At 36.9% G+C, this 15682-nt stretch overlaps 1 protein-coding gene across 6 annotated transcripts in view; it reads left to right on the plus strand.

The window, feature by feature from the left end:
- The window catches only part of PRKDC (protein kinase, DNA-activated, catalytic subunit), a 247069-nt gene extending 232064 nt beyond the window's left edge, over nucleotides 1-15005 (plus strand). For 3 of the 6 annotated variants that reach the window (XM_036094045.2, XM_078072405.1, XM_078072408.1), the window contains 10 exons: nucleotides 3225-3429; nucleotides 4830-4897; nucleotides 5608-5828; nucleotides 6146-6238; nucleotides 8395-8484; nucleotides 8907-8978; nucleotides 9052-9253; nucleotides 10082-10270; nucleotides 10864-11003; nucleotides 13143-15005. In XM_036094045.2, the coding sequence (XP_035949938.2) occupies nucleotides 3225-3429; nucleotides 4830-4897; nucleotides 5608-5828; nucleotides 6146-6238; nucleotides 8395-8484; nucleotides 8907-8978; nucleotides 9052-9253; nucleotides 10082-10270; nucleotides 10864-11003; nucleotides 13143-13347 (1485 nt within the window). In that variant the 3' untranslated portion in view covers nucleotides 13348-15005. The remainder of the gene's footprint in view (nucleotides 1-3224; nucleotides 3430-4829; nucleotides 4898-5607; nucleotides 5829-6145; nucleotides 6239-8394; nucleotides 8485-8906; nucleotides 8979-9051; nucleotides 9254-10081; nucleotides 10271-10863; nucleotides 11004-13142) is intronic. The other 3 variants (XM_078072404.1, XM_078072406.1, XM_078072407.1) reach the window with 3 other exon arrangements.
- Nucleotides 15006-15682: the final 677 nt, after the last annotated feature.

Here is a 15682-nt window from a genome sequence, read left to right on the forward strand (position 1 = left end):
GTTCTTCTGGGGAGATCCTTGGGAGTGGAAAACCCTTTTTCTCTTTAGCTCTTCCTTTAATTTATGAATTAATTAGACTTGTGGACAGGGATTTTGTCTTGTTCACCTCTTCTCTCCACCTCCTAGAATGCTGCCTGACGTGAAACTGGCATCTTGAATTAGATGAATAATTGGTATAGTTTTGATAAGTAGAGATAGATTTTGGTGGGTTCTTTAGGTACATTTCTACTTAGGGTAGTTTTTGTTAATGGTATGAATGTGGGATCATACAGGACTATCTGTTACCTACATGTGACCAGTGATATATCCTTAAAAGTGAAGATGAAACCAACTCTCTGTACTTCATGTTATGACATAATAGTGCTAGGCTCTACATCGTATCAAATCTGTCTCACAGTACTGAATATACAAGAACCTCAGAACAGGAAATAGACATACTGCAAATATACTTAAAGTCAATGTACTAGCATTAATAAAATTTATAAAATTGTAGAACACTAGATTTGGAAAAGTATTTCTGTTTGTTTTTTCTTAAACCAGTGGTCTACATGTGTTTTCTGTAAAGGTCCAAATTTTCGATTTTCAGGCCATATCATTCTCATGTTACGAGTACTCAAATCTGTCATCCTAGTGCGAAAGCAGCCCTGGACAGTATGTAAGTGAATAGACATGGTCGGCAGGATTCCAATAAAATTTTATTTATAAAAACAGGCAGTGGGCTTTGACTTGCAGGCTGTAGTTTGCCATACCTTGTTCTAAACAAAGAAGCTAGGTCTGACAAACAGGAGACTTGCCCTGTATCAAATGGAGAGAATGGCAGAACGGCAACTGATGCCAAGTCCTCTAGCACAGTGGAACTGGTCCATCACCTGTGAGAAAGCTTTACTGTTCTGCAGCCTTCCCCCATCTGCCCTGCTCTCAGGATGCTCTGACCCCTGCCCCAGACAGAGGGCAGACTATTTCATCATAGTTTGCTATCTGTTTCTCTCCTCAATCAGTGTGAGAATATCGACAGCAGCCCTGTTCATTGGTTCATGTAGAATATTACTGTGCAGTCCCCAGTGAAGACTGAATTCATGTCCATTTCTTTTCCCTCCATGCTGGGTACCAGAAGGCTCTACCCTGGAAATCTATTAGGGTAGATCACTGTTCTTCCCAGCTGTTGCTGAGCACAGCTGCATCCAGCTCTAACCTAGGGAGAGTATCATATCGGCAGAAACATATACCTCCATCATTCCTACCAGGCATGATACTTGTTTTGAGGTTTTAATTCTAGTACCTTGGAAAATCAATCTAGAACTTTCTGCTTCATACCAAATTAACACATAATTCGCATTAATTAAAATAATAATCTACCAAAACAGAATTGCCTCAGATTTCACTTCAGAGGGCATTATGCCATTCACATATGTTGTTGATGCTGATTATGTTTGGGAAATAGCTAATCTGTTCATGTATTCTAAGAACTGGAGATTGTTTCTGTACTTTCAATCCATTTATAGATTAAAGAATAAATTTGTTTTATATATGTCAATTTTCCTGTAATGGATTATCTTAAAATAGGACATATATTTTGTTTATACCAGATTTATGTTTTGGGATGAGTTTTAAATTTGGTAAAAAATTTTTAAAAATTAAAGATGATTGGGGGCGCCTGGGTGGCTCAGTCGTTAAGCGTCTGCCTTCAGCTCAGGTCATGATCCCAGGGTCCTGGGATCGAGCCCCACATCGGGCTCTTTGCTCAGTGGGAAGCCTGCTTCTCTCTCTCCCACTCCCTCTGCTTGTGTTCCCTCTCTCGCTGTCTCTGTCTCTGTCAAATAAATAAATGAAAATCTTTTAAAAAAAAATTAAAGATGATTGGGTAAATCTTGATGACTATTATTAAGCCACTATTAGTGATTCTCTTTTGTTTTTTAGGGTTTTTTTTTGATATCAGGATTATAATTTAAATAAATATTTGAGTAGAGACTAATACAAACAAATATTGGTTATGTGCCAAGATAAAGTACTTCTAATAATTGCTTTTATAAATATAAATTATCTATAAAAGTACAGATTTGAAGGGGTACATGCACCCCAATGTTTATAGCAGCATTATCAACAATAGCCAAACTATGGACAGAGCCCACATGTCCATCAACTGATGAATGGATAAAGAAGATGTGGTGTATATATACAATGGAATATTACTTAGCCATCAAAAAACGAAATCTTGCCATTTTCAGTGACATGGATGGAGCTAGAGTGTATTATGCTAAGTGAAATAAGTCAGAGAAAGACAAACACCATTTGATCTCACTCATATGTGGAATTTAAGAAAGAAAACAGATGAACATATGGGAAGGGGGAAAAGAAAAAAAAGGAGAGAGAAAGCCATAAGAGACCCTTAAAGATAGAGAACAAACTGGGAGTTCACGGAGGGTGGTGGGTGGGGCTGGGCTAAATGGGTGATGAGTATTAAGGAAAGCACTTGTTGCGATGAGCACTGGGTGTTGTATGTATGTGAGGAATCACTGACTTCTACTCCTGAAGCTGATATTGCACTGTATGCTTACCAAAATTTAAATTAAAAAATAATAATAAAAGAAATATAAATTATCTAAATAATGTTTATACTGGCTTGTGATCCAAAATAATGGTTTAAAGACCTTTATTGCTCTTTAGCTCTGATGAAGAATCACAGGCTTTTCATTTTTGTTCAATTACTCCCTTTATTTAGTACCTCGTTCCTAATTACTCCTGCTGTCATAATGATGTAGATTAGTAGGGGCACTTGGGTGGCTCAGTTGGTTAAGCGACTGCCTTCAGCTCATGATCCTGGAGTCCCAGGATCGAGTCCCACATCGGACTCCCTGCTTGGCAGGGAGTCTGCTTCTCCCTCTGACCCTCCCCTCTCTCATGCTCTGTCTCATTCTTTCTCTCTCAAATAAATAAATAAAAAATCTTTAATTTAAAAATAAAATGATGTAGATTAGTAACTAGACAATGGACACAAAGAGGTTAAAAGGTTTTTAAGCCCTTATTAGAACCTATGATTAGAATTTATGATTCTAAGTCATTACTAACTGTATCCTTTCTGTCTTTTCAGAGGAACACAAAAAAAGGCAGGCTTCATTGAGTTTAGAGTATTAAAACATTCAAGGAAAGCAAAAGTATAAATCTAGAACCTTTCCCAAATTTCAAACTAAACATTAATATATAATGTAAATTATTATTAATTTCAGGCTTTTGGAAAAGAATTTGATAAACACTTTGGGAAAGGAGGTTCTAAGCTACCTGGAATGAAACTCCGTGACTTTACCGACATTACCGACTCACTATTTTATAAAATGTGCAGAGACTCAAAGCCACCTGGGAATCTGAAAGAATGCTCACCCTGGATGAGTGACTTCAAAGTAGAATTTTTGAGAAATGAGCTGGAGATTCCTGGTGAGTTTACCCTTGGGGTGACAAAACTGGACTTTAAGGAGAATAGTGGTATAGCAGGGACTCTTTATTTCTAAAAATAGGAATTTTGGGTTCTTGATAGTTACCTTTTTTTTTTTTTTTTTTTAAAGAATTCAAGATTTTGCCATACCTTTTTGTCATTAGGAGAATCTATTACTATTCATGAGTACACTGAACTAATGTCTAATTAGATTATAGTTTTCTTACTTTTCCCGAGTATACAAGTATTCAGACTTCCATTTAATAATGTAACTGGTAATTTCCTCTGAACATACCCATGCTTTGCTCCTAAATAACTTTTCTTCAGAAATGTAGTACAGGTATAAATGCAAATCACTTCCGTGGATGTGTATGTTGGTCCCATTTAAAATGACGAGATAATGATAAATGACTTACCTTCAGGACAAAGAAGTGTGACATTGAGGATAGAGACACACAACAAGTTGTTCTGATGTGAACACAGCATGATTTTTCAAAGACAATCTTTATACATTCCATGTTCTTCACCCTGGAATTTGCCAAAGAAATGTTTTATTATGGTTATTTATATACTTATCTAGTGGATATAAAAACAAATTGGAGACTTTTCTTTGTTATTATTAACAGCTCTGCATTGCATGAAGAAAAACTGAAAATGTAAGCCTCCTCGTATGTAGCTAGATTCTCCTTGAAATAAAGTGTTCTAGCTTAATGCATTATTTTTCCTGTTTGGAATTTGTCTACTCCATTAGAATAGGAAGCTAACTTCCATTAGTCAAATTGAGAAATAATAGCATTACTTAAAACAACTCAAATTTTGGGGGGCGCTTAGGTGGCTCGGTTGGTTAAGCATCCAACTCTTGCTTTCAGCTCAGGTCATGATCTCAAGGTTGTGAGATCAAGCCACCATCAGGTGCCTCACTTAGCGGGGATTCTGCTTGAGAGTCTCTCTCTGCCCCTCTCCCCCACCCCACCCCCCAAACATAGGTGCTCTTTCTCTGTTTCTCTCTTTAACATAAATAAATAAATCTTTTTAAGTCACGTTTTTTTAAAACGAAAACTTTTAGTAAAAAATTGTATCATATAGCTTTTTAAAAATTGTTATTAGCTCGGGGCGCCTGGGTGGCTCAGTCGTTAAGGGTCTGCCTTCGGCTCAGGTCATGATCCCAGGGTCCTGGGATCGAGCCCCGCATCGGGCTCCCTGCTCCGCGGGAGGCCTGCTTCTCCCTCTCCCACTCCCCCTGCTTGTGTTCCCTCTCTCGCTGTCTCTCTCTCTGTCAAATAAATAAATAAAATCTTTAAAAAAAAAAAAAATAATTGTTATTAGCTCAATAGGTATGTGTTAAAAATACAGGGTTCTGTAACAAACTATATCTAAGTAAGGCTTCTGTGGTTTGTCTTAGGTCAATATGATGGCAAAGGAAAGCCAGTGCCAGAATACCATGCACGAATCGCTGGGTTTGATGAGCGGGTAGGTGCCAGTGTTTGTGACTGTTGCCAGTGTTTGACAAGTTTTAGTGAGTAACTGTTGGATGAGGGAAGAGGAAATAGTCATAAATAGCTTTAAGGCCTGTTTCTCTTCATTGTACTCTATTCTGTCCTGAAAGTATTTACATAGGAGCAAATTTCTCATCAGTCACAAATGATTTCTGTAAAGATTGTGAGTGTGGGTCTTCAGGTATAAGAATGACGTATTTGTCTTTACTAAAGAAAAGACAATTTCCCGTCTTGATCTCAAATGCACGGAGTATTCTGATCCCATTACATATTGAATCTCTTAATATAATGCTTCAGTGTTACAAACTCAAAGTGTACAAACTCAATAAATTCTGTGTGTGTGTGTGTGTGTGTATCTATTTTAAAACATACGTAGAGTTAAATTAATTTTAGTAAGTTTGTATGTTGCTCATTACTAAGGATATCCACATTTATAAGCAATTATTTGTAACAAGGGATATGAAGTTTCTAGAGGTACAGCAGTAGGGCATAAACAGGTAACAAATATTTTGCTGGCAGTAGGTTCTCTATTATTTTTCTGTCACTTCACTCTGTCCTCAAGAGAGGTCTCTCTTTGAGGAATGTATGCCAACCAGCCTTACTTTTCCTCTTTTGATAATGATATGATCAGCTGTTTTGTCAATTTCTTAGACTGCATCTAAAATATTTTCATAATTTTTAAAGGTAAAAGTAATGACTTCTATCAGAAAGCCGAAGCGCATCATCATCCGAGGCCATGATGAGAAAGAGTACCCTTTCCTTGTCAAGGGGGGTGAAGACCTGCGGCAGGACCAGCGGATTGAACAACTCTTTGAGGTCATGAATGTCCTCCTTTCTCAGGACGCTGCCTGTAGCCAGAGAAACATGCAGTTGAAGACCTACCATGTCATACCCATGACCTCCAGGTGGGACCAAAGCACATGGTCATTCTAGAACAGATCTATGTGAATGGAAATTCTAGCACTGAGCCAAATCCTTGTTTAAGGTTACAGAGATGGGATTGGAGGTCACTTGACAATTTGGTATTTCAGCTTTCACAAAGACTGGGCTAAACAGAACTAATAAACACTTGTAAACCTATGATTTTCGAATTTAATGTGGAGAAGGTAAATGAAGAACTGACATGAAGAACTCTGTTCTGCTTTGATTCTACAGAACTTTTTTCTAGTGAAGAAAGAACAGTTTAGATTTGTGTTCATAAACTATTTATTCTCCTTTTCAGATTAGGACTAATTGAATGGATTGAAAATACTTTTACCTTGAAGGACTTTCTTTTGAGTAACATGTCACGAGAGGAGAAAACTGCTTATACAAGGTGATGTGGAGCCTAAATACTCCTCCTTCAGCTCTGCCCAGACACATCCAGCAAGGCTGTTACTCCCCAGTCATAATCTCCCTGAGTAATGTTGTTTTATATTAAGTTTCCTCTACCTTGTGTTTCCAGTGACATTTCTGGGTTCCTTCTAATTTGGGGCTCTGAGCCACACCCTGGTTAGTTCTTTTCTCCACCTCTGGCTGGGTGAATAAACTAAATGGAGTAGAGGGTTCCAAACAGTAACTACATAGATTTTTACCACATTGAAAAAAAAAAAGTATTAGCTTTGCAACAACAACAAAAATCTTGAAGGAAATAAAATAATAAGATTAGCAGCTAACATTTGATTAAACATTTTCTGCAGGCTAGGCAGTATTCTCCGTTCTTAATGTGTATAAAGTCATTTCTTTCTTACAAAAACCACAACTTATTAACATCTTTGTACAGATGAGGAAGTTAAGGCCCAGAGAGGTTATGTAAATCGTCCTAGGCTTCTCAGCATGTAAGTGGGCTAGCTAGGATTATTAGTGATTAATTCTAAGTCATGATATTGGTGCTTTTTATTTTTCTTTATCCTTTTATATTTTCCAAGTTTTCAACAATGAACATATATTTTTAATCAGAAAGGGTTTTGTTTTTTGTTTTTTGTTTTTTGTTTCGGTAAAGAAAAATAAGGACAACATTGAAAGACATTTTGAAGGAGTTGACAAGTTTTGATGAGTAACTATTGGATGAAGGAAGAGGAAATGGCGATAAATAGCTTCAAGACCTGTTTCTCTTCGTTGTACTCTGTTCTGTCCTGGAAGTATTTACATAGGAGCAAAATTCTCATCAGTCAAAAATGATTTCTGTAAAATTAAGCATATTCTTATCAAACTCTTGCTCCTGCTAAATATAAGGCTGTGTTTATGAACTTTTAATTTTCGTCATTTGAGTCCTTTGCCTACAGTTGTTTCTGAGTTCCCTGGAAGACAGGGAAACTGATGGACAGTACTTTCTGGAGTCAGGAAGTCCAGATCTCACTTCAGTGCTAACTTACAGTGGTTCTGACTTACAGTAGGAATCTTGAAAAGGTGACTTGCCTTTCCCTTGTTCCCATGCCTCCATTTCTAAGATGGGATAGTAATGTAAAATACATAAAGTGAACATAGGTATTGATGGAGTTTAAGTGCTTTTCAAATACAGAAGTGTATAAATTACTTCCCACTACCTTTTTAAAACAAGGCACTTCCAGCCCCTATTAGTAAAATCATTGCTACTTTTTTCTTAATTTACGTGTTGCAGTTTTCCAACTTAGATTTTCATCCCAAATGAAACTTTGGAGAGAATTTAGACTGAAGTGGAAAGATGTATTGTGAAATTAACTTAGTAGCAACTCAGAAAAGATCCACTTTAAGTGATTGAACTACTAACTTTGTGAAATAGTTCTATCTTTAGATTTCTTTTTAGGAAGACTTATTAAAGCTTTTGACAAACCCCAAAGTGGCAGAACATAAAAACACATGTTTCCAACAGCCCAATATGCGTTTTGTCTGTGAAGTATTACTAAAAACAGCTTTCTAAATTCAATTCAAAGCCATTGTCATTTAAGAAAATATCTTATTGTATTTAGTATGGATTTTGTATGTATCTGCATACTGGAAATGGTGAAGAAAAAATGTGGCAATCCAAAAACAGACTTCATCCATCTCCAACACATAATTTGTGGCCTTTTAGTTTGTAGTAGTAATACGGCTTATCACTTTTTGCCTACTCTGAGTAAGTTGCATGTTGTGCTGTCATCTTGTTGCTATGGTTTTTTTCCACTACCAGATTTTTAGAACCATATGCCTGGATCATAAACACTCACATTTAGTTCATCTTGTTCCTGGCTGTATGAAGTGGAAATTTATTGTATCTGATCATTTTGTGCCTGAATTTTTGCATAGGAAATAGCTTTCGTTTCTTTAGGAGTAACTAAGAATGAATAATGATATATTAAGATTCTAGATCCAGAGTAGCATGGGGTCAGTGTTAATATTAAATATGATTAAAAGTAGTATTTCTTTCCCTGACTCTTCACTATTTTTCAAAGAATTCTTGGTGATCTTTGCCACTGAAATCATTATAATGCTAAATATCTTCCTTGTGCTGATTCCCTTTTTCCTACTTGTTAGTGATCCCAAAGCACCACCATGTGAATATAGAGACTGGCTGACAAAGATGTCTGGGAAATACGATGTTGGCGCTTACATGTCAATGTTTAAGTAAGTTTTGTTTTGATTTTCCTTTTTACTAACTAGTTAATTCTTCTCAAAGTAGCGTGTTACTTTTGTTTCTTAGAAAGTTTTGCCTCGGGCGCCTGGGTGCCTCAGTCAGTTAAGAGTCTTCCTTCAGCTCAGGTTGTGATCCCAGGGTCCTGGGATCAAGCCCCACATCAGGCTCCCTGCTCAGCGGGAGTCTGCTTTTTCTTCTCCCTTCACCTGTCCTGCCCTGCTCGTGTTCTCTCTCTCTCATGTTCTCTCTCTCTCTCTCAAATAAATAAAATATTAAAAAAAAAAAAGTTTTGCCTCAGATCATCAAAACCTAATTATTGGATACTTGAGCTTCAATATAAATAATTTTAAATTTTAAATCTCAAGTCATAGAAATTTGTTCTAATTAGGCATTTCCTATTATTAAATCATAGGGCAGCTAGTCGTTCTGAAACAGTCACATCTTTTAGAAGGAGAGAAAGTAAAGTGCCAGCTGATCTCTTAAAGTAAGTATCCTTCTGACTACAAACAAGTTGGTGGTGTAGCAGAGACTACAGAGATCATGTCTCCCTCCCTCAGGCGGGCCTTTCTGAAGATGAGCACAGGCCCTGAGGCCTTCTTGGCACTTCGCTCCCACTTTGCCAGCTCTCATGCTCTTATGTGCATTAGCCACTGGATTCTGGGCATTGGAGACAGACATCTGAACAATTTCATGGTAAACATGGAGACAGGTGGAATGATCGGAATCGACTTTGGACATGCATTTGGATCAGCTACTCAGGTATGCTCACCTTGCTCTTGTTCTTGGCTGATTTAGAACCATAGTCATAGGACCTTCTGGAAATTGGATGGTTTTTAAGGAAGAAATGACACATCAATTAGCTTGGTTTGTCTTGGTCATTAAATTCGACATTCTTGCAGAATAAGGGATAATCTCAACTTTGTTTTGGCCTTGTTCAAACAGGTTACAGAAGATGTAATGATGAATTATATAATCAAAGCCAAGAATAAAATGTGTTCCTATAAAAAGGGAAGACTAGGGGTGCCTGGGTGGCTCAGATGGTTGAGCGTCTGCCTTCTGCTCGGGTCATGATCCCAGGGTCCTGGGATCGAGCCCCGCGTCAGGCTCCCTGCTCAGCGGGAGGCCTGCTTCTCCCTCTTTCTCTACCGCTCCCCCTGCTTGTATTCTCACTCTCTCTGTCGAATAAATAAATAAAATCTTAAAAAAAATAAAAAGGGAAGACTATAAGGAGGTTTTATGAAGCCCCTTAATCTAAATGTCTTCCACAAGATGTGATACAATATAAATCTTTCCTGTGACATTAAACACTGAATGTTTTCAATTGTACTTGTAAATCTGTGCAGACTTTGTGGTCCTACACACATAGGTTTGTGCATTGCAAAGATGATTGTGTTGATTACTCTTGGGCACAGTGGATTCACGTCTGTGTAGCTAATTCCAAGAAAAGAAGAGTTCATATTTTCACCAACTGTGAATTATTCACTAACTGTGAATAATAACTGTCTATGGAATGATGCTTTGTGCCTTTTCTTTTGAGATTTCTAGTTCATATGTTCTCCTTCTCGTACATTATTTTTTTCTCTTTAGTTTCTGCCCGTCCCTGAGTTGATGCCTTTTCGTCTGACTCGCCAGTTTATCAATCTGATGTTACCAATGAAAGAAGCAGGCGTTATGTCCAGTGTCATGGTGCATGCACTGAGAGCCTTCCGCTCACACTCTGACCTGCTTACTAACACCATGGATGTGTTTGTAAAGGAACCTTCCTTCGACTGGAAAGTAGGCTTGTTTATATGCACTTTTCATTTTTATTACAATATACCAAGGACTGATCTGGCGTCTCTTATTGTGTGATGGAAATACATCAGATTGTATTTATTAAAATATTTACATTGTTTTGTGTAGTATTTCTTAAAATTAACATTTGGGGGCAGTTGGCCTGAAAACCAGGTAAGAGACATAATCTTCATTTGGAGAAAACTGTTGTTTCAAATGAGTATATTTCTAAGAAGGAGTTAATATAGACCCATTGGTGGTGGGTCTGATTTCTGAAACAACTTTTAGCTTAAAATCTGTTCCACGTGAGGTTCCTTGATTTGACACATAGTGCTTTCTTAAATGTTGAGGTTCTTTATAATACAGCCCCAAAAGAATGAAACTTAGTGATGGCATCCTTGATAGGGTGTGATACATAACTGCAGTCCCTCACTGTTATTGTCACAGTTATATGTAGTACTATTAGAAGGTGTATAAAAAGCTATAAAGCTCTCTCCAGTTAAAGATACTTATTTTAAAATCATTACTTGTTCAATCTGTTTGGATGTGATCATATAAACTGTTATAATAAGCAGAGAACATCATGTTCTTTTCAGAATTTTGAACAGAAAATGCTAAAAAAAGGAGGATCATGGATTCAAGAAATAAATATAACTGAAAAAAATTGGTATCCCCGGCAAAAAATACATTATGCTAAGAGAAAGTTAGCAGGCGCCAACCCAGCAGTTATTACTTGGTAAGATGGTTATTTGTGAAGAAAAAAAACGCCAACATGCTGCTAGTTACTGAAGAATTACTAATATATAAAGTCCTGAATACTTTCCATTTAGCATGTGATGTTAGCATTATTATCCTCATTTTACAAATGAAAAAAGCATGGCTTAAGGAGGTTGATTTCTCCAAGGCTTGGGCAGGGTCCGTATCTCTGAATGCTGTGTACTTGGCCTCTGCCCTCTTGGCACAGTGTTCAGGTCAGTACCTGGAATAACCTGTACCAATGTGAGGAACAGCAGGAGCTTTTTTTTTTAAGATTTTATTTATTTATTTATTTATTTGAGAGAGAGAGTGAGAGCCAGCACAAACTGGGGCGGGGGTGGGAGGTGGGAGACAGAAAGAGGGAGAAGCAGACTCCCCCGCTGAGCAGGGAGCCCGACGTGGGGCTCAGTCCCGGGACCCTGAGATCATGACCTGAGCCAAAGGCAGATGCTTAACCAGCTGAGCCACCCAGGCACCCCCAGCAGGAGCATTTTTAGGCAATTACAATAATATTTTTGTATATAAGAGGAGATTTAGATTCTAAATTTGCTTTTGTCCTTTTTAGGACAAAATGTTAATCTTGGTGTGCATAGCACACAGATGTGGAGAATAAGTATGGACTTATTGGACAAGAATCCACACTGGGTTAGCCTTTAGGTTAGCTTCAAAATTTTTTCTTGTTGAGGTCTAAAGCAAACAAATTTATAGAAATGTTTCACAAGAGGGAAAAAAGTTGGACTTTACAATTAAGTAATAGTAAATGGCAATCTATGGTCAGTTGTTCAGGGTACGAATGGTCTTTCCAATAAATGACTCTGGCAAAGGAACAAAAGTGGATCCCTATCTCACACCATACACAAAAATTAATGCAGAATGGATCAAAGACCTAAACGTAAGAGCTAAAACTATAAAATACTCAAAGAAGTACAGGGATAGAGCTTCATGACCTGGATTTGGCAATGACATCTGTCATTTTTAGGTACGACACCAAAAAGCACGAACAAGAAAAGAAAAAAATAGGTAAATTCATCAAAACTTACAAGTTTTGTGCTTCACAGGATACCATCAAGAAAGTAAAAAAGACAACCCCACAAAATGGGAGAAAATATTTGAAAGTCATAGCTGACAAGGGACTTGTATAATACATTAAAAAAAGCTCTTAGAAACTCAATAAAAAGACAAATAACCCAATTTAAAAATGACCAAAGGATCTAACCAGACATTTCTCTAAAGAAGGTATATAAATGGCCAAGTAGCATATAGCATATGGAAAGATTTATTAGTCATCAGAGAAATACAAAGAGAGGCACCACTTCACACCCACTAGAATGGGTATAATTAAAAAATGGAATTTGGGCCACCTGGGTGGCAGTTGGTTGAGCATCTGACTCTTGGTTTCAGCTCAGGTCATAATCTCGGGATTGTGAGATCAAGCCCCAAGTCGGGCTCGGCACTAAGCACGGAGTCTACTTAGGTTTCTCTCTCCCTCTTCCTCTACGCCTCCCCCTGTATTCTGTCTCTGAAATAAATAACTCTTTTTAGAAAATGAAATATAGCACATGTTGTGAAGAATGTGGAGATATTGGAACCCTTGTGTGTTGCTAATATGAATGTAAAACAATGCAGCTGCTATGAAAAACAGTCTGGCAGTGTCTCAAAAAGTTAAATATAGAATTACCACTTGGCCCTGTAATTCCACTCCTAGGTACACACCAAAGAGAAATGAAAGTGTACATTTACACAAAAACTTGTAGACAAATTTTTTAACATATATATATTTTTAATTCTGTTAGAATTTTTATTAGGTGAGCTTTGTTTATTTTTTAAAAATAATCTCTACACCCAACGTGGAGCTCTAACTCACAATCCCTTGAGATCAATAGTCACATGCCCTACCAACTGAGCCAGCCAGGCACCTGTAGACAAATGTTAATAGCAACATTATTCATGCTCTGTGTTCCTACAAATCCAATCTCTTGATTTCAAGGTTTTAAGCCACAGAAAATATTCTATAAGTGATGAGAGAGGGAATGTTTGGGTAGGATAGCTAGGAATGCAGGCAACAAAGGAAAAATAATGAATGGTTCATGTTTTTGTATTTGTTTAATCTTTTTTCCAGTGATGAGCTGTTCCTGGGCCATGAGAAGGCACTTGCCTTTGGAGATTATGTGGCTGTAGCACGAGGAAGCAAAGATCACAACATCCGTGCCCAACAACCAGAGAGTGGACTATCAGAAGAGGCTCAAGTAAAGTGCTTGATTGACCAGGCAACAGACCCCAACATCCTTGGCAGAACTTGGATAGGATGGGAGCCCTGGATGTGAAGAACTGTGGAAGTCAGCAGAAAAAAAGCATGAAAGTGTTCAAAGAATCTCCTAAACTTGGGGCACCTGGGTGGCTCAGATGGTTAAGTATCTGCCTTCAGCTCAGGTCATGATCCCAGGGTTCTGGGATTGAGCCCCAGGTTGGGCTCTGCTCAGTGGGCAGCCTGCTTCTCCCTCTGCCTCTGCCTCTCTCCCCTGCTCATGCTCTCCCTCTCTGTCTGACTCTCTCTCAAATGAATAAATAAAATCTTTTAAAAAAAAAGAATCTCCTAAACTTCCATCTACAGCCATCAATGTGCTGATTTTCCGGAAGCACTGAAGAGAAGAAATCTATTTAGTGGTAAAGTCTTGTGCAAGAGTTCAATCAAGATCATGATAAATAAGTGAATATTGGGATGAATGAATGATTAGGTAATAAAGATTAGGTTAGGATTATAATAGACTTAAAGTGGGAAAACATATATCTAGGCTCATACAAGCATTAAATCAAGAATATAGCATATTATAAATGCTATGACTTAGATAAACCAGCTAAATAAATGGTGTAAGTATGAACATCCCATGCAGTATTCTCATTAGTAATTATGACACATTGGAAATAACACCCAGAAGACTTCATCATTAAGATTTTATAAGAGTAAAGCCAAAAGCATAAATGATAAGGTGTTACATTATATTAGCAGTACAGGAATAATCATGAATGATATGGCTTATAATATTTAGAAATGATTGCTTTTGATATTTTAGGATATTTTTCTAGGCTATTTTCTTGCATTTTATTCTATTTTAGACATTTTATGTTAGATTTGTTCTCTAGAAGAGAAAGTATTTAGGAGAGAGAAAAAACCTTGGTCTTAGCACTCACTTTTGCTACTTACAATAAGAAGATAGATGAAAGTGCCTGGCATCCCAGACTCAGAATTTCTAACTTCAGGAATCACAAGTATGATGACAGGGATAGCACAGAGCATTTCAATTCTAGGAAAAAACACAAAACCCTATGGAAATGAATTCCTTATTTGGGAGAGAAAACATGCATTCTAAAACAAGATCAAATTATGAAACACAAAAATGGCTTCCTTTTCTTCACAGAAACTGCACCCCTCATCTAATCCTGCATGCACCTGAACTGATTTCAGGTTGGCTCTGAGCTTTTATTGTTTCTTTAGACATTTATATTTGGAGATTCTTGTATGCTTTTGAAAAATAATCACCTTAGGAATATGAAACATTTAAATTTTTTCCCAAAGTAGTGTTGTTTCAAAAACAAAATGTTCACATCATGAAATAATTCATTATACTACTCGACAAAGTATTTCTGATAAATACAGGTTGAATGCATTATGATATTAAGAATAAACCATTATATTCTCAACAAATGGTATTATATTAAAAGAAATTTCATCTCAAAAGAAAAATAAGTGATCATGTATGTGAAAATCCAGTATACACATGATCTAGTAAATATTTTCTGCTAAACACAAAAACAACCAGAACAAACTACCTTGGTGTTGATTATAATATATTGTTTAACAACAAATTAACCATCATTTTTGCTTGTCTTGATAATTTGGGATGTATTGACTAGATCCCCATGTTATGGGAAACCCTGTTTTTTAACAACTAGTTTTCATGTCAGTAAAAGATCATTGTTACAAGATGACCATGTATCAGTCCAGTTTCAAAGCTGTCTGCCTGAAATTGTATCCAAACCCATGAGAATGTGGTAAAAAGTTACTGTATACAGCTTTCAGAGACATTTGCACAACTGCTCAGGATGATAAATGATCTCATTACACATGGGGGACTACATGTTTAAGCCATATCTTGTCTCCAAACAGCAACCCTGTGATTCTTGGGTAAGTAAAAATATTTGTTTGGAAACCAGGAAATAAAAGAAGACATCTGTACTGATTATAAGGAAATATGAATAATATCAAGAAGATTTTTGGGGTTTACTATATGTAGGATCACATCATCTGATAATAGTTTAACTTCCTCTTTTTTAATTTGCTTTTATTTCTTTTTTCTTGCCTAATTGCTCTGGCTAGAACATGCAGTACAATGTTGAGTAACAATGGTAAATGTGGGCATCCTTGTTTGTTCCTCATCTTTAGGGGGACATTTTCATCTTTCACCGTTGAGTATCTTCTCAGCTGTGGGACATTTACATAAATGTCCTTTTATCATGTTGATAAAGTTCCCTTCTGTTCTTAGTTTGCTGAGATTTTTATCATCATAGAGTGTTGTCAAATGATTTTTTTTGCATTAATTGAGATGAACTTGTGGTTTTTCTTCTTCATTTATGAATGTGAATTATAATGATTGATATTTA

Source organism: Halichoerus grypus, chromosome 5, assembly GCF_964656455.1.
Source record: "Halichoerus grypus chromosome 5, mHalGry1.hap1.1, whole genome shotgun sequence".
Taxonomy (NCBI): domain Eukaryota; kingdom Metazoa; phylum Chordata; class Mammalia; order Carnivora; family Phocidae; genus Halichoerus; species Halichoerus grypus.